At 49.2% G+C, this 22,013-nt stretch overlaps 1 protein-coding gene across 1 annotated transcript in view; it reads left to right on the top strand.

Annotated features, from left to right (window-relative positions):
- Positions 1-773: 773 nt before the first annotated feature.
- Positions 774-22,013, top strand: part of SAMD10 (sterile alpha motif domain containing 10) — a 50,460-nt gene continuing 29,220 nt past the window's right edge. Inside the window, exon 1 of the mRNA XM_066626049.1 lies at positions 774-882. Within this exon, the coding sequence (XP_066482146.1) occupies positions 849-882 (34 nt within the window). The 5' untranslated portion in view covers positions 774-848. The remainder of the gene's footprint in view (positions 883-22,013) is intronic.

Here is a 22,013-nt window from a genome sequence, read left to right on the forward strand (position 1 = left end):
TGCTCTGGTCTGCCCAGTCCAAGCATACACTGTAGACTCCTGGGGGCAGGGAGCTGCCTCTTTGGTTTCCACTGCATAACATCAGAGGGTCTAAAAGGAATTAACAATCGCCATCTGACAAGAGAAGAGGAACAAAGCTGAGAAATAAGGGAGCAGCAGGGGGGGGACACACCAAATGTAAGGGAGGAGGAAACGGGGGGGGCGAGGTAAAAGGGCACGACGACAGTCACAGCCCAAGTCCGTGCGTGTCTACTCAGCAGCAAGTCCCATTCTAGTCCATGGGGCTTACTCCCAGGTAGGTGTGGCCAGGATTGCAGGACGGGAACCAATCCCATGCATGTCTACTCAGAAGTCAGTGCCATTCTAGTCCAAGGGGCTTACTCCCAGGTAAGTGTGGACGGGATTGCAGCCTAAGAGGGTCTCCTCAGAAGCAAGTGCCATTGCCGTGAGCGGGGCTTACTCCGGAGTAGGTGCGGCCGGGGCTGCAGCCTGGCGGGGGCTCCCTCGGCCAGCACGGCCCCTGCAGATGCCCGCGGGGCCGGGCTGAGGCGTGGCCGGGCAGAGCACGTGTGCCAGGCGCGGAGGCGCCGGCCGAGCCTCTCCGGGAGCGCGGCGGGCTGCGCTGCCGGCCGCCCTGAGCCAGCCCCGGCCGCCCGGCGGAGGTGCCTGCAGGAGGAGGCGGCGACCTCGGGCGCGGCGGAGGCAGTGCCGCAGCTCCTGCCCGAGCCCCGCGCCGCGGCCAGTCTGCGCGCAGACAAAGCGGCGGCAGGAGAGCAGCGCCCCGCGCGGTCCCGGGGGAGGCCAGCGCTGGATGCCGCCCGAGCCGCGCTCCGGGGACGCCGCGCACCATGAACTGCGCCGGGGAGGCCAAGGACATGGAAGGTACCGGCTCCGCCCCGGCCCCGCGCGCCCTCCCGGAGCAGCCTCCGCGGAGACCGGCCTGGGGGGAAGCCCGCGGGCTGGCGCGGGTTGCTTCCGAGGAGCCCCGCCGCGGCAGGTGAAGCGCCCGGCACGAGGGGCTGGGCGGCTCCGCACGTCGCGCGGCTGCTGCTGCTGCTGCTGCCGCCGCCGAGGCGCCCGTTAAGTCGCCTGCCGCGCTCCGGACTCGCCCAGGGGCGGTTCAGCCCTTTGGGAGCCGAACCCTGTGCGTGCCTACTCAGAAGGAAGCCCCGTTAGCCAGTGGGGCTTCCTCCCAGGGAAGCGTGGCTGGGATCGCAGCCTGTGTCAGTTACAGGCGTGATCAGCAGCAGAGAGGAGAAGGGCGTGCAGGGAGGGGGCCGGCCAGCTCCGCTGCTCTCTGTCACGCAGGTGGCACATGCCTGATGGGCGATGCCTTCCGGGGAAAGGGAAGGGCTGGGACCTGCCATGGCTTCTTGTGAATGGGCACTGCTTGCTTGGGCGCGGTGGCGTAGCTGGGAGGGCCGAGCACTAAGTTTTGCAGGCACCTGAACGTGCCCTGCAAATACCCCCCTTCCGAGGCATTCTGGGTGGGGGTAGCATGCACCTCAGTTTTGCTCCCCCCAGCCAGAGTTGCTCCAGAGGGGCCGCTTGCATGGCGCGTTCAGGCGCCTGCAAAACTTAGTGCTTTGCCCCCCCCTCTAGCTACGCCACTGCTTGTGCACACTCGGAAGTGCGAGTTGTGGCGTGCTGGGCTTCTAAAAGTGTGTGATCTGGAAGTCAGGTCGGTAGGAAACTAGCCGTCATTCCTCAGAGGAGGCACTTTGCACGTGCTCCCGGTAACTCTTGTCTCAGTTGTCTTTAGAATCCAGCTTTCACACTGAACAGACATTTCAGGCTTGAGCTCTAGGCACTGATGCATGGGTGTTGTGTCTGTGTGTTCTTGCCTGCCCTGAAAGTGAAAAGAGGCAACAAAAGGGCTGCATTTCCGCGGTTGTCTACTTCAGAGTAAGCCCATTGAGCTTCGCAAGACTGGCTTCTGAGAAAGCGTACATAGTGGAGGGAGTGGCTTTTGCACATAAGAGATTTGCCATAGGAAACATTTGTATCCTAGGAGAGGTGAGCCGTAGTGTGTTGTTCTGGCCAGCCATCATTCCTACCAAGATGCAGTGATTGTTCAGCCTGCCTGCCTTGAAGGAAATCATGTTATCTGCCCTAGAAGCCCTCTGATGCATGCATGGAGACTGGTGATCACTGGAGGACCACTTTGCTCATGAAAACAGGCATCACAGGGGCTCAATCCAGGAGAGTGCTGTGTGAAATCAAGTCCTCGGAGAGGTGTTATTCATTTTCCATAACAGAATATTGGGTGACAGGTCCAGCAGTCTAGACCAGTGCAAGCTAAAATGTTTACAGTTGTAGGTTTGCATCCACAGAGAGTAACGTGGCAACTGATTTATCATGCAAAGCATGTTTACTCAGAAGTAAGTCCTCCTGTGCACTGAGCACTCCTGCTGTCATGCCCAACAAGCCCCCTCTTAAATACTTATTAAGAATGAAGCCAGTGGGACTTGGTTCAGAGTGAGTATGTTTAAGAGTAGACTGCCTCAATGCACTGGAAGCAAGCATAGAGGGTGGGCAGATGTGCACAGAGGGTGTTTCCACTTAATCCTTTAGACTGAATGATCCAGAGGAAATATCAACACCTGCTTCAGAGGCTCCTGGGGGTAGTGGTGGAGGAAGGAATTAGAGGCACATGGTCAGGATCACAGAATGCAGATCAGGGCCTCTGTCCCTTGATGCTCTTTAATTACCTTGTTCAGCTTAGAGTGATATAAGACTGGTATAAACCCCAGCATCTTTTGTGAACCTTTGAGAGTGAGGCGGGGTTTCTAATCAGTGCTAGCATTCCTGAAAACACTGCTGGGGGGGGGGGGGTAGTTATCCTGCAATGCTAGTTATAATGCATCCAGTTCATTTATATAGTCTGAACTAGTGCATATTCACAGGGAAGGACAAAGCTCAATCGGAGAGCCCTGCTTTGCATGGAGAAAATTCTACCTTCAATCCCTACAGCATTGCAAGTTAGGGGCAGGAAAGACCACCCTGAAACCCCAGAGAGCCACTGCCAGTCAGTGTAGACCAGTGGTATTCAAACTGGGGTGTCACGATGCCCCGGCCTGAGGGTCCTGATCCCTTTCCCCTTAAGGGGCGGGGGCAGCCAGGAGGCAGCGGTGCGATCCCCAGGCTCATGCCGCTCAGGGGGGCTGCAGGGGCTTGGTGCAGTTGTCCAAGTCCCCTGCAGCCCCCCAGGGGTGCAGGGAGCCCTGTGTGACCTTCGGCAGGGCTCCCCGGGTCAGGGAAGGTGACAGCAGAACGATCGCGCCCCACTCTGCTAAACTGGAAGCAGTGCGCGATTGCTCCACGTTCCCTTTTGACTGGGCTGCAGGGACTGGGGTGCACCCTCCGGTCCCTGCGAGAGCCGTCCCTGGCTGCGGGGAGCCGGGAGCAAGCGCCTTCAGGGCTCCTCAGGTCAGGGAAAGTGAGAGTGGGGCGATCACGTTCCGCTTCCCGTTTTGCGGAAGCGGAGCACAATTGCCCCACTCTCACTTTCCCTGACCTGGGGAGCCCTGCCGAAGATCGCACAGGGCTCCCCGCACCTCCGGGGGGGGGTGCAGGGGGCTTGGGCAAGTGCACCAAGCCCCTGCAGCCCCCCTGAGCGGCTTAATCCTGGGGATCGCGCCGCTGCTTCTCCCCACCCCCACCAAGACTTCGGGATTCAAATTCCCTGCTTGTTTGAAAACTGCAGGTGTAGACAATACCAATCCAGTTGTCTGACTCAGCAGGCAGCAGCTGTGTAGGTTCATAAATCCAGGGAGGGCAGTTCATTCCAGTAGGTGGTGCAGGCATCTGCTCCATGTGGCAGAAATCTCAGGGGCTTCAAAGGAAGCAGGAAAATCATCTGGGGGAGCAATCCTAAGAACATAAGAGGAGCCTTCCTGAATCAGAAGGAAGATTGATCCATCCAGTCCAGCATCCCACTTCACACAGGGACCAACAGATGTGCTGGGAAAGCCCACAAGCAGGATACTGAGACCACAGCCCTCTCCTGCCCTTGCCTCCTGGTATTCAGAGAGACTGCCTCTGTACATGGAGGCTCATCATAGTTCATATTGTCAAATGACCTTTTCTAGCCCATGAATTTGCTGAATTGTTTTGAAAACCATCAAAGCCAGTTGCCATCGCCATACCTTGGGGCAGTGAATGAAAGCCAAAGGAAGCTTTTTCCCATTAAAAAGAGTGTGTGAGGGAGGGCACTTTTAGAAAGATCAGAACCAATGTGGGGCCAAAATCCTAAAGGCACTCTTCCTTCCATTGTGATTTTATCCCCCTCCATGCAATATTCACAGGACAAAACATACATATTCTAATGATTAATGGTGAATTAAAAGCGCACACACAACTTACCTGAGCACTTCCTCTAGTTTCTAGTGCAGCTGGGCTTACATCTGTTGAGACTGTACAGCCCCAAACATACAAAAAGGCTTCTACTGACTCACATGGTCATCTCATTCTGAAGCCTTCTGTGCTTGCCTCTTAAGAGGCAATACACAACATTCCTCACTAAAGGTGTACAGGTAAACCCCCCCTTCCTCCACCACCATGGCTGAGAGGAAAACCAGCTTCTTTCCCTTTCAGCAGCTGGTTTCCAAGGAAAAAATCAACTGAGCCAGACCAGTGCTGGCAGGCCATTTGGCATTTTTATCGGGGGACATCCAGTGATGGTGCGATACTGTCACTGGCTGGCACTCCTAATTTTTTCCTCCCATCTGACCAATGTCACATCTTCATGTCACTATTTTTCAACCAGGAATGATCACACAGTGTCACTTGGAGGGGGGGGGGTGAGAAATGGCAGCGGCCAGGTTCTGGAGGGAGCAGTACTGAGAAACAAAGAGAAGTGGTACAAAATAAGGTGAGACAGAAGGGCCAGGTTGAGTCCACCAAGATTTCAAACTGAACTGCTCGCTTCAGAACTGGTGGCACAATTTCAGTAGCTGGTGGCTGAAGGTCACCTTGTGAGACTGGAGGCTAAATGAGGAGCTGAACTGAGTGGTCGGGAAGGGTTGTTGCTCAGTGGTACAGTCCCTGCTTTGCATGTTGAAGATCCTCAGTTCAGTCCCTGGCAGCATCTCAGCAGATGCCTAGAGAAAGGTGGAGGCAGATTTTGGTTTGAAACTTTGGAGAGCTATTGCCAGTGTGGGCAATACTGAAACAGATGGACCAGAGGTGTGACTCTGTAGACAGCTGTGTCTTATGTTGCCATGAACAGAGGTCAATGGTCCCCAGCATGTAGAGGGTCCTGAGCAGAAGAGAAAGCTGGAGAGTAGCTGCCATGGAGCTGAGTAGCCTGGAATGGCTCCAAAAGGGAGGGGCTGCTTGCATGGCATGGTGAGGCTCCCTGCAAAACTTAGTGCTTTGCACCCCCTCTAGCTATTCTACTGCCATAAAGTAGCCGCAGCTGCTTTGTTTGGTTTGCCTCAGTCTTCTGAGTCTTCTGAGTCTTCTGATGACTTCTCGGGTTCTTTATTCTCCCAGCTGAGCATGTACTATGTAGAAACTCCTGTTCCTGAAATCACACCCTGCCACAGCATATACTTTGCCAGCATTGATTAGCATCTGGAACCCAACCCAGCCCAGCCTTAACGCCTGCCAAGGATGGGTAGAAATCCTTCTTTATCCATTCAATCTCTCAGCAACCTTGTGATGCAACCCAGTACTGTGCCCATTTCACAGTTAAGGAGTTGAGAAAATGACTCACTCCTGGTCAAGTCCAGGTTTCACCTGAGGTTTTTTCAACTCAGGATGTTAGCCCCAAAATGCAGAGCTGGCTGCTGGCCTTTAGAGAAAGATGTGCTGATTGATTTGAATGGTTTTTCTTTATTATTTAGAGGTTTATTGCTATTTTGTTAATTATTGTAATATTGTGTCGGCTACCTTACAAGTAAAAATCCATGGAACGAAGGAAGGATTCCTTAGATTCACTGGAGGGACAAGATAATGGTGGAAAACTTGGCCTTCGTGCCCAGCTGTGCACTGTACCCTGATAGTGAAGAGGCCTGATAAAGTCCTGTTATGATCTCACCTGAAAGTTCTATTCTCTGATCCTAGTTATGCAGGGTTTGGTTATTATTACTCAGTGGTAGGGGGGAGTGTACTCTGTACATGCCCAGAAGCATTACATTACCTAAGCATTATGTACTCCAAAGTCCCTTTAATTATGGCATGAAATACAGTGTTCCAAGTCTGTACAATAGGTTCTAGAGCTAGAGGCCTGGCTCAAAGGAAGCCTTGCAGGAAAGCAATCCCCACCACTTCTTTTGCCCCTGCTGCTGTGTTACATTAAGCCAGTTTTCTTAACCCTTCCTTAAAAAGAGGTTGTCATAATATTAATCCAAGGGGGGGATGGAGCAAGGAGTTGCAAAGCAAAATATTGTGGTTGGCAAAGTTGTTTTTTTTCCAGACAGAAAGGTCACAAAGAGTGCCAGGTTGTCCTTTTGATCTCCAGACAAACACCTCTCCAGACAAACACTGCCCAATTGTTCTTCTTGCAAAAGGCTTTGATCTAGAAGCACAGGCCAGGCGTCCTTAGAAACATTTGCTGAGAGCTGCAGCCAGAGACCTCAGTCAGGGCCAGTGACATAGCTGGAGGGGGGTGCAAAGCACAAAGTTTCGCAGGGAGCCTTAGCGCAGTGTGCAAGCGGTCCCTCCCCCTCCCCTTTGGAGCCATTCCGGGTGGGGGGAGCCAAACAGAGGCATTTTGTTCACATGCCATGCATTCACCTCCATTTTGTTGCTCCCCCCTGCCTGGAATGGCTCCAAAGGGGAGGGGCTGCTTGTATGGCACTATGAGGCTCCCTGCAAAAATTAATTTTCTACCCCCTCTCCAGCTACACCACTGGTCAGGAAAGGAACAGAGGAGGATTCAGGAGCCAAGGCAGGTAGCCTAGAAGTTCCTTCTGTAGTCAGATTCTTGCCTCCAGAGTGGTCCTTTCTGGCAGCCGCTTGGATGTGGGGAGGATAATGAACTTCCTTCTCCTATTTAATTTTCAGTTGATCGGAAAGCCTGTTGGCTTGTTGATTTCTTCCCCAGTCCAATACCTGTCACATTGAGCAAAGGGCCTGTCTTTTGCAAAGCAACCCAACTGATTTGTCTTGTCATTTCTCTGTCCTTCTCTGCCAGAGGTGCATATTCTTTGTGATGCAGTGGGAGATATTCCAGATCATATATGTGAGTCAAGGATGTGGCAGAATAGTAGGAAATAATTAATTGCTTTGCAGGTGCATGACACCTAGGCTTGCTCCCTTGGGTGAGCTCCTACTCACAGGAGTAATCCCAGTCTCTTTCATTGTTGGGTCCTTGCTCATTTCCTTGCTCTGTTTTGATCTTTTTTTCTTTCTTTCTTTCTGTCTTTCCATCTCCTTCGATAAAGCACCAAAGAGAATATATTTTGCTATTTCCTACTGAAACAGATCTGAAAGTATGGCAGGGAGTCTAGACATGTCAGTGTTTGGGGTTGGCCCGGATGAACCTCCTTCTGGTTCAGTTCCAATTCAGAAGTGGGAAGGGCCAGAAACGAGTTTGGTAGACTTGATCCGTTGGGTTGCCCATTCAGTTTCATGTGGGAAAATGTCACGAAAAGGTGTAAAAAGAAAATGTGTGAAAAGGTGATTAATATCCCACCTTGTGACAGGAAAAGCTCTGTGGGGGCGGGGGGCAGAGAGGGCTAAACAAGAGTCTAGAACCCAAATAAAGTTTCACTTGAACTTATAGTTTAACTATAACTTATAGTTGCTTGAACTTACAGTTTCACAAATATAGTTTCACTTAAACTTAAAAGTGTAAAGTGGCATATTATTATTATTATTATTATTATTATTATTATTATTATTATTATTATGAACTTTATTTTTACCCCACCTTTCTCAAGGTGGGGACTCAAAGCGGCTTACAAACAAGGTTAAAACAAATTAAAAAACATAATTTGAAAACAGATAAAAATGTTACGACATATTCTTATAAATAAAACGAATAAATAAATAAAATAAAATATAATAAAATATAATAAAATATAAATAAAAAGAATAAAACATATAAATCATGGTTTAAGCCATGGCTTAGAGCGATGGCTCTAACTATGGTTTGTCCATTCAGACAAGACACCAACCATAGTTAGCACCTACTATAGTTCGCAAACCCATTTTGAGTCATGGATTTTGACTTTAGCTGACTGGCCAAGTCCTGGGTATTCACCATCTGCACCTCATATGACAGTGGGATGCGCTGCCCCAGTGGGCCTCAAAGGTCAAGTAGGATAATGCAGAAACAAACAGTCCTTTAAACACCCCAGGCTGGAACCTTTACACCTGTAAAAGTTATGACCAGCACTTTCAGTGGGGCTAGAAAGCAAAGTGGGAGCCAGTGTAGATCAGCTCAGAGTGGAGTGACATGCCCTGAAGCACCAAGGATAAAATTCTAGCATTCCTCCTTTGGAAGAAAACTGGCTCTGGAAGTACTACTTTGAATATCTCACCTCTTGGGTAAACAGGGATTGAGACAATGCAATCCCTGGGTTAGAAGTTGTGCGCAAAGGAGCAAGTGAGCATCCTTGACAGCCTGGTCCTCTGATGGAGGGCAGCGAATATGGAAAAGCCATTCTTGGGGGGAGGTGTTGGTTTGCCTGTGATTCACTGACCTTTCCAAAGGATTCCTGCAAGACCCCAAAAGATCTCTGCCTGCTGCAAGCAATGAAGGAAATGCAGCTTGTTCTGCCAGACCACAAATCCATTTTCCTGACTAGATAGATGAGTTGCTTACAGGGTCAGAAGATAAATGATCTTTCCCCCAGCACCAGGAAAGGTACTACACGACAGGTTTGTTCAATGGACTGCCAGATTCTCTTCACGTCTACTCAGAAGGAAGTCCTTGTGTGCCGAAGATATGAAACAGCCTTATCCAGAAGCAGACCCCCCCCCCTTCTTTCAATCTGGTCAACTCTGATGGCTCCACAGGATTTCAGTTGAGGATTTTCTTTGCCCTGCCTGGAGATGGTGCCTGGGCCCTTCTGCTTGCCAAGCAGGTGCTCTGCCTCTCGGTTAAGGCCCCTCTTCGCCAGGGCTTTGTAATTCAGTGGTGCTTACTTACAGGTCAGTCCACACTGGATTGCAGCCTCAGCTAACACGTGGGTACCCTTTTCTTATGCAAGGATTCAGGGCAGCGCTCATGGGGTGATTGCACTCCGTTTGCACACTTACCCTGGGAGGCAAGTTTGACTGAGAGAGATGTGACGGGCCTGAGCCGAACACCTACGTGTCAAGGCTGAGTAAAGCATATGCAGATTTTCCTGCTCCAGTATAAGGCCTACTGGGACAGTGGGGCTGCTGGTGCTACTGCAGTTGCTCTTGGCTGAGCTTCCTGGCATGTCCTGCTCAACTGTGTTTAAAAAAAGCAGATTTATTGCTTTAATAAACATGCAAAGAGCTCTTCCCCAAGGTGGGTGCAGATGTGCCACCAGCAGGGAAGGGACAGTGCAGGTAGACCAGTGGTTCTCAAACTGGGATCCAGGACCCACCAGTGATCGTGACTCAATTGTTGTGAAACTGACAGGGCAGAATAGGCTGTGCATCAGGAGTCAAACAAGCTGCTACAGGGGAGGGGGCCTGCTGCCAAGTCACCCTTGTAGACATACCTCTTGGCATTTGTAAATCGGGCAGCAGCCTCTAGGGGCCTTTAAAGGGTTTGGGAACCTCTGAGGTATTGCAGAGGAGACAGCGCATGACATATTAATGGACAAGAGGGCTGACATCAATGATAGCCAAATACTGTATTAGTCATTATTCAGGCCAAAGCCTCTCAAAATTGACATGTAACTAAAAACAGCCACAAAATAATTAGTTTTTCTCCCCTTTTGGACTGTTGAGGCACGAACAGCCTCTGACCACCACTCCTTCCTTGCATCACAGCACAAAGTGGCGGGGGGGGGGGGTTTCAAGATGGCAGAAGTCCTCAGCTTGGTGTGGATGTTCCGGTGGCTGCTGCCAGAGGTAGGACTGATATGAATAGCCCCTAGGAAAATGGCCCCTGAGAAGAAGCTGGCAGCAGATGACAGTGGCCCTGGGCATGCCTGCTCCTTCTCTGGGCATAGGAGTGGCCCTTGTCGCCGCCGCCTCTTGTTCAGAAATGCACACCTCTGTATTCATTAGTGGCATCTCTCCGTACTGCATGCTGTGACCAAACAATATAGCTGTCTTCCTCCTGTCCTGCTCTTGAGCTCCCAGATGCATCTAGCTGGCCACTGCTGGCATTGGGGAGTAGGGCTCTGACCCAGGAGGGCAGTTCTTTCGGCAGGTGTGCCATTATCTAATGCAGGGGGGGGAGGGGGAGTGAGCTTAGCTACATGTTGTAGGGAGACAAACGTCTTCCAGCCCCAGTACAGAAGGTTGATGTGGCTTTTAGGAGGGAGACACTGATTTTTTTGTTGGCTTGATAAAGAGTCTGAATGAACCATCACATGGCAAGAAACCAGCAAGGGGCTGTGACAGCTATTGGTTGTGATAGCTGCTACTTGTGCACACAGAAAGCTCCCTTCTAACCCAGTGGCAGTGCTAAAGGGGGTGCATAGGACTAAGTTTTGCAGGCACCTAAATGTGCTGTGCAAGTGGACCCCCTCCTCCCCTTCAGAGCCATTCCGGGCTGTGAGAGCAAAACGGAGGCAAATGCTAAAGAAGACCCAGAGAAGAGGCAAACACCTTAATTGTGCTCCCATTGCCTGGTATGGCTCCAAAGGGGAGGGGGCTGCTTGCACACTCGTTCAAGCGCCTGCAAAACCTAGTGCTTTGCACACCCTCTAGTTAGGCCACACATCCAATAGGCCACTGCCTATTGATTAGGAGTTCTGTGATACAGATAGGGCATCAGAAACCAGTTCTGAATGGGGCAGCACTCTCTGTACAGGAACTCATCTGCACTGCTGGATTCATCACTGCTCCTGCAAAACTAAGTTTTTAGGGAACCTCACTCCGGTGTGCAAGCAGCCCCTCCCCTTAGGACCATTCTGGGCTGCTAGAGCAAAACAAAGGTGAATGCATAGCTCTGAAGGGGAGTGGTTGCTTGCACAGTGCGGTGAGGGTCCCTGCAAAACTTAGTGCTTTGCACCCCCTTTAGCTATGCCACTGCTTGGAACTACCCGCATTACCCAAGTTATCCTTCGTTTTCTTTTTTCCACCAATCTAAGTGTCATGCACTGGGCTTTTTCCACTAAGAGATAGATAGCTGAGTTATTAGAAGATGTCTGGTGTGTAATGCAGCTCCCACATATCTGATAGTCAGGCATTATTGAGAAAGAGGAATGGTGGAGGCTTGGAGAGCAAAATGGGTGCAGTGCCTAGTGGTTAGTGATGACCTGTTTTACTTTGCTGTTCACTCCCTACTGGTCAGACTGGGATTTACTGGGAAAAAAACAATAGCTTTCACTGCCACCACCAAACTAGGGAGCTCAGATGGAAGAAGGTCACCTTGGGGAATCCTTTCTTCTAGAAATTAAACAGTAGTGGAAGATGATGATCAGAGAGGCGTGGCAAACCTTCTTCCTCCCAAATGAACCAGGCAGGTAAACTAGTCAAAAATAGAAAGGAGTATTACAGGACCGAAGTGACAAAACAATAAAGGGAGGGGCTTTGCAGAGGAATGAAAGCAAAGCATATATAAAAAAGCAGGTTTATTTCAAAGGCAGCGTGGTTAGCAAAATGTAGCATAGAGATGAAAAGGCAAGTGACAAAGTCAAGCAAGTTCCTATGACACAATAAGCTGAGCAGTTGCTGTTCTAGTTTACTCACATTATTCCAGGATCTGGTCCATGTACCCACAAGGCAGCAAGGTGCGTGGATGTGTCCCTTTCACTGTTCACCAGCAAGGGACCGAGCAACATCCTAAGCATCCTTGCACATTATTTTTTTTTTAAAACCTTGGTTATGTCATAGGTTCATCCAATTGGGTGGGTTGCATCCATGTTGCCTTCCTGTCCATTCTCTTGACCTGGTCGGGTGGGCTTCAGTGCCCAATCATCTGCTGCATGCCTTTACCAGCAGGAGGTAAAGGCCAGGATCTATTGTCAGCAGGCAGCAGTTAAAGGACCCCTCTGTACTGGGATGTGGCTGTTTTGCAAAGGTGCTGAATCCAAAGATTCTCAGAAAAGCATCTCAGAGCAAATACTATTGTAGCAGGATGTTTCAGCCATCTGATTTAGGCAAAAAGGGGGGGAGGGATTTTCTCCTCCTAGGACCAAGTCCCATCATAGTCACTCAGAGGCTTCTAACTGTAGAGGCTTATTCATGGGCTTCTCTGTGAGCACATCCTCAGCTTTGGAAAGCAATTTTCCCATCCTTCTCCCTCCTTACTAAAGGCTTTGAACCTTTAACACGTTATAGGAATAAATTCTACTGGTGTAGCTCTCTTTATCATTGTTGAAAAAGCTGTATCTGTTGCATTTCTGTTATGCAGCATAGAGCCTCTGTTGGGAGGATGAAAGGATACAGCCTGGATGCTCATGCAATCTCTTTTTATTTGGATTGCCTCCTCCCTCCTTGGGAAAGAAAGGCACGTATATTTTATGACCTTCTTACCTAGATGCACTGGAATCCAGTTAGTGTTTGTGAAGGCCTCTTGCAGTATTTGACCTAAAAGCATTCACAGAAGTGCTGAGTGGTGTCCTGCTCCAAGGCTGCTAATAATTCATAGAGAATTGTTGGAAGACTTGGCTGAACCTCGTGGTGAAAAAATCGTTGAGGAACCTGAACCGTGGCAGGGGCCCCAGGAACCAAAGCGGAGTTCTTGTTTCTTGAAGATGTGGCAAAGGGGAGCATTTCTTAGGAAATGGTGTCAAAAATGAGGCCTGGTAGAAAATGCAGTGCTTGCAAGAAAGCTCCAGCTTTTCAGAAGCCAAGGTATATAGCACGGCTAGGGGGGAGTGGGGGATGCAACAGAGAGGAAAAGGAGTGAGAGGACGGAAGGATTAAATAAGAGAAAGGTGTGTTTATTTTTAGAATGTTCATTCACCTCTCTGTCTCTGTCTGGGAAGCACAGGGGCTGCACATTCATCTTGCTTATGGCACAACCTCTTAGTCCCTGGATCCTACTGGAACAAAGGGCCCAATCCTATCCGTGCCAGTCCATCACATGCAGCACTGCTGCTGGAGCATATGCTACACACTATGGTGGGATGGGGGGGGTGGTTGAGGAGAGGTAAGTAAAAATCTGCTTTACTTACCTCCCCATAGGCTGTCTGGCCTTCAGTGGGTCTCCTTGGACCTATACCAGCTCTGTTGCTGATGTAAATATGAGCAGTGGCGTAACTAAGTGATGTACAAAGTTTTACATCAGCAAAGGATGTAGCAAAGGAGCTGGTATAGGTCCAAGGAGACCCACTGGAGGCCAGGCAGCCTATGGGGAGGTAAGTAAAGCAGATTTACTTACCTCTAGTACTTACTAGCTACTTTGCTAAGTGTAAAACACTAAATTTGGCAGGGTGCCTCATCTTGATGTGCAAGCGGCCCCTCCCCCTCCCCTTCAGGACCTTACTGGGCCACTAGAGTAGTGGTTTCCAAACTTTTTAGCACCAGGACCCACTTTTTTAAACAACACTCTGTTGGGACCCACCTAAGTTTACCATACTTTTTAAAAAGAAGATCTAGAAAGGAATATTTTTTTTTATTTATAATTAATGATAACCAGAAAAAGACCCTCAAACATTTCTCTCTCTATAGTTACACATACTTGCAAACTGTAGGGGCCGAGCTCTTTGCAGGGTGACTAGCAGCTTCAGTAGCTGATTTTTCAATAGCCTCAGAGTTTGAGGCAATTATCTGATCTTTCCATCACCCTTTGGCAACCCACCAAAAATCAGGTTGCGACCCGCCAGTGGGTCCAGACCCATAGTTTTGGAACTAGTGCTCTAGAGCAAAACAGAGGCATTGCTACCATTTTGCTCCCGCCATCCAGAATAGCTCCAAAGGGTAGGGGTGGGGCTGCTTGCAGACCATAGTGGGGCTCCCTGCAAAACAGTGCTTTGCACCCCCTCTAGCTACGCCACTGAACTGAAATAATGACATATTCTTCCTCTGTCCTCCATTACTCTATTGATACTATGCCAAAAATAGTGGTGTTTTTGAAATCATTACTCCAAAATTAATAAAGAAACATTGAAATATTCAGATAAACAAGGAATTGTTCAATTTTTGTTGCACTGTTTTAGTCAATCTATTATGCATAAAATGATTAATCGAACCGAAGCTTTTTTTAAAATTGGGTTGCAGCTCTTTTGATTTAAAATGTTGTAAAATAATCAAATTAAGGTCAGGATAGGAAAACGTGTCCCATCCTCCACTCTTCATGTCAACTTTCCTGCAAGTGCAACCATGTTTGATATTAGACCTTTATTGATGTCCTTGGGAGGCAAGGGTTTCGTGGTACCACATAGGCGAGGAGACAGCCTGAATACGGCTACAAGGGCCATCCAGACCTGTTCATCCGGGGATATAAGGCTGTGGAAATCCCCACTTGACATGGGATTAAGAGGAGCGGAGGGGCGGCAGGTTTAGAAGTCTGATGGCGTCTGTGGATTAAGCTGTTTTTCGTCTTTTGCCTTCTTCCCAGTTTTGCATCACCCGCTTTGAGCATGAATGAAACCAGCAAGGGGTTGGGAGGAAGGGGGATTATCGTATGGGGCAGACAATGAGAGGGAAAGGCGGGGCCCCCACCATCAGCGGGAGAGTGTTGTGTGTGTGCCTGCAGAGGGTGCCAAGATCTTAATCCGCCTCTGTTAATTATGGTCTGGATAGGTAGTTTCCGAGATGCTGAGGGCACGGGAAAGAAGCAAAGGACAGACCCCTGATTGTACAAAGTGATGGAAGAAAGTCCAAAGGAATCATTCAAGAGGTGCCTCAGAACTGGAAGAGAAAAGAACGCAGGCAGATCCTGCCAGGTTCCCCAAAGCGGGTTCTTTGCATCTCCCAGGCCACCATCTTTTCTTTATTCTCCCCACCCCATCTTACTAGCCAGGCATTCAAAAATGGGGTCAGCTGTACTCAGGAGAGGGGGGGTGGAACCAGCCTGGATAGCTCCATGTTGATGTACACCCCAGCCTTGCTCCCTCCTCTTCCTAGTTTGTGTCTGAGGAGAGCCGTAGTAAACCTTGGGACACTTTAGGCATAGTTTAGAACTCTGGAGTGTCCTGGATTTGAAAGGGCATGGGGGAAGTGTCCCTGGATTCAGCGCTGCTCTCAGGCAGACACTGGAAGAGACCCAGAGAGCCAGGAGACCCTAGCCTTAGAGTGTGTCAATACCAAGAAGCATAGCAAGCTGGCAATGTAGTACACCTCTGTTTTTCCTCTACTCCTGTACAGTGTGTCTTTTTTCTGAATGACTGATGGACCAATCCTAACAGTAGCGCCAGTGGAACATGCATTCTGCTGGTACTTTGTGGCAACGCAAGCAGCCGGCACGCTGGTGGGAAGGCCAGAGCCTTCCCATGCAAGCTGTTGTACATCAGGAGACCCACCAGAGCAGGTAAGCCCACTGGAGGAGGTGGTACAGGGTGGGGGAGGGCAGAACGGGAGAGAGGTAGGATGGGGATGGGTGGATTGGGCTCGGGAATGGGTGCGTTCAGTGGCGGCGCCCACCAAATCCAAACCCCAGGCCTGATCCACCTGCACAGGTCAATGCACATTCAAGTCCACCCATAGTGGCTGCTGGGGTCTGCCCTAGGGCAAGGGGACAAATGAGTCTTTACCCTGAGGAGACCTCCAGCAACCACAACTCTGCCATGGGATGCAACAGAGGTTGTGCCAGCGCTGCTGCATCCCCATGTGGGGGATTTAGGTAGGATTGGGCTGTGTGGAGTGTGTTATGAGCAATACAGTGGTGGGGAAAGCCAACTGACTCCATAAATTGACTTCCCCATCACCCACTATGTCTCCCTCTGGCTGTACCCCAAACCTGCTCCATCCCATACTGATATCATCCGTGCCCCACCACAGTTTCACCTAGCTGAAGTTTGCAGAAGAGCGTCAAGTCATGATTTCCAATCTGATATGGTGGTTACTTGCAGTTGTCAGATGGTCTTGGTTCAGACATCGTGAGAAGCCCTGGTTTGGCTTTGAGTGTCAGGGAGACTAGCTGAACTCTTATCCCTAATATGCTAGTTTTCTACACGTAGGACCATTTTGTTTTGATTTTTTAAATGGAGGAGCATTCTAGTATGCAAGCCCACACCCCATACAGTCTCAGAAAGGTTTTCCCTCTTAATTTTGTGGCATGCTTGACCTCAGGTGTTGGTTATAAGGAAGCATGCCCCCCCAGCAGCATCCAGGAATCCACACCTCTGCCTGCAGGATGCAAGTGTCATTACTCGCGTATATTGAAATACAAAGCAATAATAACATAGATTAGAAATATCTATATAGAAAATTAGATCCTTTCGGTCCCCTGCAGCCTATTTCAAGCAGTAAGGATCTGGATGGGGGCTAACAAGCTGAAATTAAATCCGGACAAGACAGAGGCTCTCCTGGTTCGGAAATCCTCGATGCACGTGCTGGATTATCGGCTTGCTCTGAATGGGGTTGCACTCCCTCTGAAGGAGCAGGTTCGCAGCTTGGGGGTCCTCCTGGACTCGCAGCTGCTCCTGGATTCCCAGGTGGCGGCTGTGGCTAGGGGGCCTTCGCTCAGCTTCGGCTGGTGCGCCAGCTGCGGCCGTACTTGGATCGTGCAGACCTGGCCACAGTGATCCATGCCACGGTGACATCAAGGTTAGATTATTGTAACACGGTCTATGTGGGACTGCCCCTGAAGACGGTTCGGAAACTGCAGTTAGTGCAGAATGCGGCAGCCCGTGTGGTCACTGGAGCTAGGCGGTTTGACTCTGTCAGTCCGCTTCTCCGGGGGCTACATTGGCTGCCCATTCGTTTCCGGACCCAATTCAAGGTGCTGGTTTCGACCTTTAAAGCCCTATACTGCTCTGGGCCAGGATATCTTAGAGACTGCCTACTCCCGTACAATCCGGCTCGCCCTCTCAGGTCATCAGAGAAGGCCTTTTTACAAGTGCCGCCACCCAAGGAGGTCCGGGGGGCGGCTGCAAGAAATAGGGCCTTCTCGGTGGTGGCACCAACATTATGGAACTCCCTTCCCCTTGACTTGAGAATGGCTCCCTCTCTGGAGAGTTTCTGGCGAGGCCTGAAGACACTGCTGTTTACACAAGCCTTCTGATTCTTTGGCCTTTTTAACAGTTTTTACACATTTTGTAGTTTTTACAGGCCTGATTCCTCTGTGACTTGCTCTTTTGTACTCTTTTTATTGTCTTTTAATCTGACTACTGTTTTTTAAGGTCGCTGTTAATGTGTTTTTAATGTTTTTATCTGCTATTTGTCTTAATTTATGTTTTTAAATGTGTTTTTTATATGTTGTTAGCCGCCCTGGGTCCCTTTAGGGAGAAGGGCGGGATATAAATAAAGTTTATTATTATTATTTATTATTATTTCAATTCTGCCCCTGAACACAAAGATTTAGACCATCAATCTCTCTTGCCTCCAACCGATTCAGCGTTTGTGCAATAAAGTTATGACCCCTAAAAATATACAGCCAGCACAACTCCAGGATCTTTCTGTCATTGATTATATGCGCCATCCCAAGTACCCGAGAACCAGAAGCTCTTCGCTCACCATCTGGTATCCTTGACTCCAGCTCCAGTTTTGCAGCATAATGAGAAAATTGGGGCCAGAGGGTAGAGAACACCAGGCTCCTCATTTGAGCCAATGGCCTTGAGGCTGATGCTCTGCCATCATAGTGTGAGTTCATCTTGCTGTTCCAGACATGTCAGTTATTCAGGATGGCTTCCTTCCACCTACTCCTGCTGCTCTCCATCTGCCTTCCATTTGCTGTACTTAGGAACCTGCCTGAAATCAGTGGTGGACTTCTAATTCAAGAGGCCCCTAGTGTCCCTCCTGTGATGACCATTTATCCAACTGTTTGGCACCAGGTCAGTCCATGCCAAGTAAATGCTTCTATTTCCATGCACTGTGTGAGCTACGTCCTCTTCTCAACTAGGGCACAGCTATCAAACCATGCACTCCAGCTGATTGCCATCAGCAGTGCATAACCCAAATAGGACATGCCAGCATCCTTTCCCATGTCATAAGAGATCCCAGGGTACACTTCTCAGTTCATATTGCATGAGATGCATGATCTGAGAACACCAACTGAGCATCATTCGTACCTCTCTTCTTTTCCTTCCATCAGCTTTATCTGTTCTACAAAATATTGAAAGGTATGTATAGCCAGTCCTGCTACGCAACCCAAGATAATGCCAGCAGTATTCATTCAGTGCACTCTACACATGTCCAGAGGCCTTCTCTTTATTATTATCCACATCTTCCAGAACTTAGTCCTCTCTGAAATGAAGACTTGTCTGTCATACCCTGCAAGAGAGATGTCAGTGATGGGATTTTACTTAAGGGGCTTTTTAAGGTTTAATTTTTTATTGTCTTTGCAAAACTCTTGCAAGTTGTATTCTCATTTTTCCATGCTGAATGACAACTGTGCCTAAGAAAGGGGACAGGATCCTGGCATGTCACTGCCACTGGGGTTCACCCCTTCCTTTTTCCCCAAACTGCCCCCTGCCCCCCAGCTTGCTCCCAAACTCCCTCAAGCCTCCCCTTCCCCCCACGACACGCCCCTGCCGCCAACTTACTGGGTTCACTGCAGCCCAGGCTCCATGGCAGCAGGCATATGGAGCTGTTAACACTTTTCATCAGCGCGTCCAAATGGCCTAGCAGCTGAGCAATGTTGGTGCTATTGCTGGGCCTTTTACAAAAGTGGAGCTGAAGTTTCACTGTTGCAGAATTCAGAGCCCATAGGATTCTGCTGAAAGGGATGTGATTCTGCTTAAAGATTATGGCTGTTCCAGCTTGACTTATCTTCAGCGAGCTGTACCTATCAACCAGTGGCATAGCTAGAGGGGGTGCAAAACACTGAGTTTTACTGGGAGCCTCACCACAGTGTGCAAGTGGCCCCTCCTCCCTTCTGAGCCATGGGGGGGGAGCAAAACGGAGGCATTTGGAGCTGAATGCCTCTGAAAGGGAGGGGGAGGGGCTGCTTGCACACTGTGGTGAGGATTCTTGCGAACCTTAGTGCTTTGCACCACCTCTAGCTACACCGCTGCTGTCAACTAGTGGATCCCGGATGGGAATGTTTGTCTTTAAACCCAATTCTAACAGGGTTTTTGGCAGGCTAAGACCCTTTATGGCTATTGCAAAGCATGACATGCCATTCTGTGCTGCCTGGCAAGCAGCAAGTGGTTGGGTCCATATCCCCTGGTGCCAGTAACTCAGGGCAGGAGGGAGGTGGGGAGGGAAAGGAATGGGGAGGAACAGGGCAGAGATTGGGGTGGGGCAGATTGAGAGCAGGAAGGGGACAGTACTGACAGCAGTGTCACTGCCAATATCCTATCCCCCTTTCTGGCTTTGATCCTCCTTCCTGGTTCCACTTGGACTTGTGCCACCTATATAGCAGGTTCAGATCTGAGTAAACCCATTCAGACAGTGAGATTTTTCCACCAGGCAAGGGAACAAAGGTTCCCTTACCAGGAGGAGACCTCTGGGGCCTGAAATTGCCCCATGGCATTCAGCATGCACCCCTTTGGCATGGCTGCATCGCTGCGTGGGGAGTTAGGTAGGAATGGACTGTTTGTCCAAAAAGGTGCATTCAGCTCCTTCAGCAGAGACCAGATGTACATCACGGTGTGAATGCAAATGGCATCTGCATCCAGTGCATTTGTGCTCAGCCTCTCCTTGCATACTGATCTCCTTTGTTGCATTGGAGGTCTGTTCTGTTTTTTAAAGTGTGGTCAAAGTGACTTGCGCGCATTAGTTCTTCACATTCTCATAACAGCCCCAAGTTGGAGCATGAGAAATTGTGAAACCGGAGGGTGGAGATGCCTCAGCCATCTTCTGGGGGGAGGCAGGGGTGGGAGAACTTCACATTCCTCTGCAGAATGTGTCTTTAAAACCCGGCTGATCATTCCAATTGAGGCCAGTTCCGCCTTGCACAGATGAACTAATCCTGCTTTCACAAAGGGCTGATTAATCCTCTCATTTTGTTTCCAATTTCCCTTCCCTTTCTCAGTCTCTTTATTTTTGCTTGTGCCCCTTGGCCAGGTTTATTTCTATGAAAGGGTGATAACACAGGTAGGTCACCTTTGTTTTTCCTGGGCTTTGATGGCATCCTTTTAACCCAGCGGATTTAACACTTCTGCCTTCATCCGGGTCTCCCGGCTAGAGAGGCAGTAGAATTAGCACACAATAGATCAATGGCTTTGGAGAAGGCTTTCATTCCCTGGTGTGCAGGAGGCAGACTTAGACAAGAGCTCCTCATTCCGTGGCTCTCTGATCTGCCTGTTTATTGTAGTGGATGCTGCTCATCTTTGCTTGCCAGGATCAACACAGCTTTTACAAAGCCAGCTGCTTTTCATCCAGGGAGACAGGCACACCAGTCCCTTGTAAGGGGTTTTCTCTTTGACCTCCCCCCAACTGTGGTGGGCTTTGATATTTTAATTGTCAGTGTGGCAGAACTGCCTGATCTAAGGGTGATTCTCCTGGGAAGCTTTTCATAGCTGCATTTCTGTTCAGAGCATCAGACACCTATGAGCTGCATGGAAGATGCACAAGATCCTGGGCTGCAGTTCTGTTATTTATGTTTATATTCCACCTGTCCTCCAAGGAGCTCGGGGAAAGATTTTCTCCCCAAATTTTTATCCCCACAACAACTCTATAAGTTAGGAAAGAGCGACTGCTTCAAAGTCACCCAGTGAACAGGTCTCTGGATCTGGCCCTCTTCAACCCTGGTCTGTCACTGATTGCTAGACCACAGTGTCCTGTTAGCATGAAATTCTCATTCCCTTGTGTATTCAGCTGACATAAAATGCTATACATTTTTGCACAGAGGCCCGTGGAACAGTTATCCAGAATTTATTCCAGCAGGCATATTCTTTCAGTTCCCGGAAAGATCCTGGAACAGATTATTAAGTGGAACATCTGTGAGCATTGAGAAAATAATGGGGTGATTTCTAGGAGCCAGTGTGAGCTTAGCAAGAACAAATCATGCCAGGAAAATCTTATCTCCTTCTTTGATAGAGTGACTGGTAGACTGTGAGAATGCTGTGGATTTAGTGCATCTAGATTTCAGTAAAGCGTTTGACAAAGTCTCCCATGATATCCTTGTGCATAAATGGTAGAATGTGGCTATTTCCTAACTGTAAGGGCTGTCCAGCACCGGAACTGCCTGCTTTGTGCAGTTGCCAGCTCTCCCTCATTTTTCAAGCAGAGACAGGATGGCGACCTGCCAGGTGTGGTGTAGTGGCCTGCACTGAGCAGGGGGTTGGACTAGATGACCTCTAATGCACCCTCCACCCCTAGTTTTCTGCGAGTCTGAGATGGGACCCTGTCTAGTCAATTCCTGGCACAAACCTGGTGTGACAGTATGGAGAATAATTTGTCTGCATCTGGTGTGAAAGCTGGCAGCCGCGTGTTTCTCCTCCTTGTAAATAGCATCTTGAGCATAGCCATCTTGGCCCTGCCTGTTTAATTGCTTTAGAGTGAATCAATTTCAGCAGTGGTTTTGGGAGCTTTGAACAACTGTCAAAATAAAGGGAGGAAACGGGAGAATAAGATGGCATTTGAAACAGAATTTGCGATATGATCCAGACCAACAAAGGCTGGAAATGGAAATGCCCAGCGGATGCTGCAGGTTTTATTGTGTCTACATGTCTGGTGTTTTTAACACAATGGTCTTAAAAGCTTTGCTGTGAATAACGCTGAGCAAAACTGGCATTTAACAATTGTTTTTTCCTTCAAACTTTTATTAAAGAATTTTCATTTATACAATCCAAACTCCCAAAGCAGCCAATTTTTCATCGCATTACGGATTATCAACATTCCATCACTGTGCCACTTTTTCCCCTCCTCATTTCACACAGTCCTCCTTGTTAAAAATCAGTGGCAAAATATTGGTT

This window comes from Tiliqua scincoides, chromosome 4 (assembly GCF_035046505.1).
Source record: "Tiliqua scincoides isolate rTilSci1 chromosome 4, rTilSci1.hap2, whole genome shotgun sequence".
Lineage (NCBI taxonomy): Eukaryota > Metazoa > Chordata > Lepidosauria > Squamata > Scincidae > Tiliqua > Tiliqua scincoides.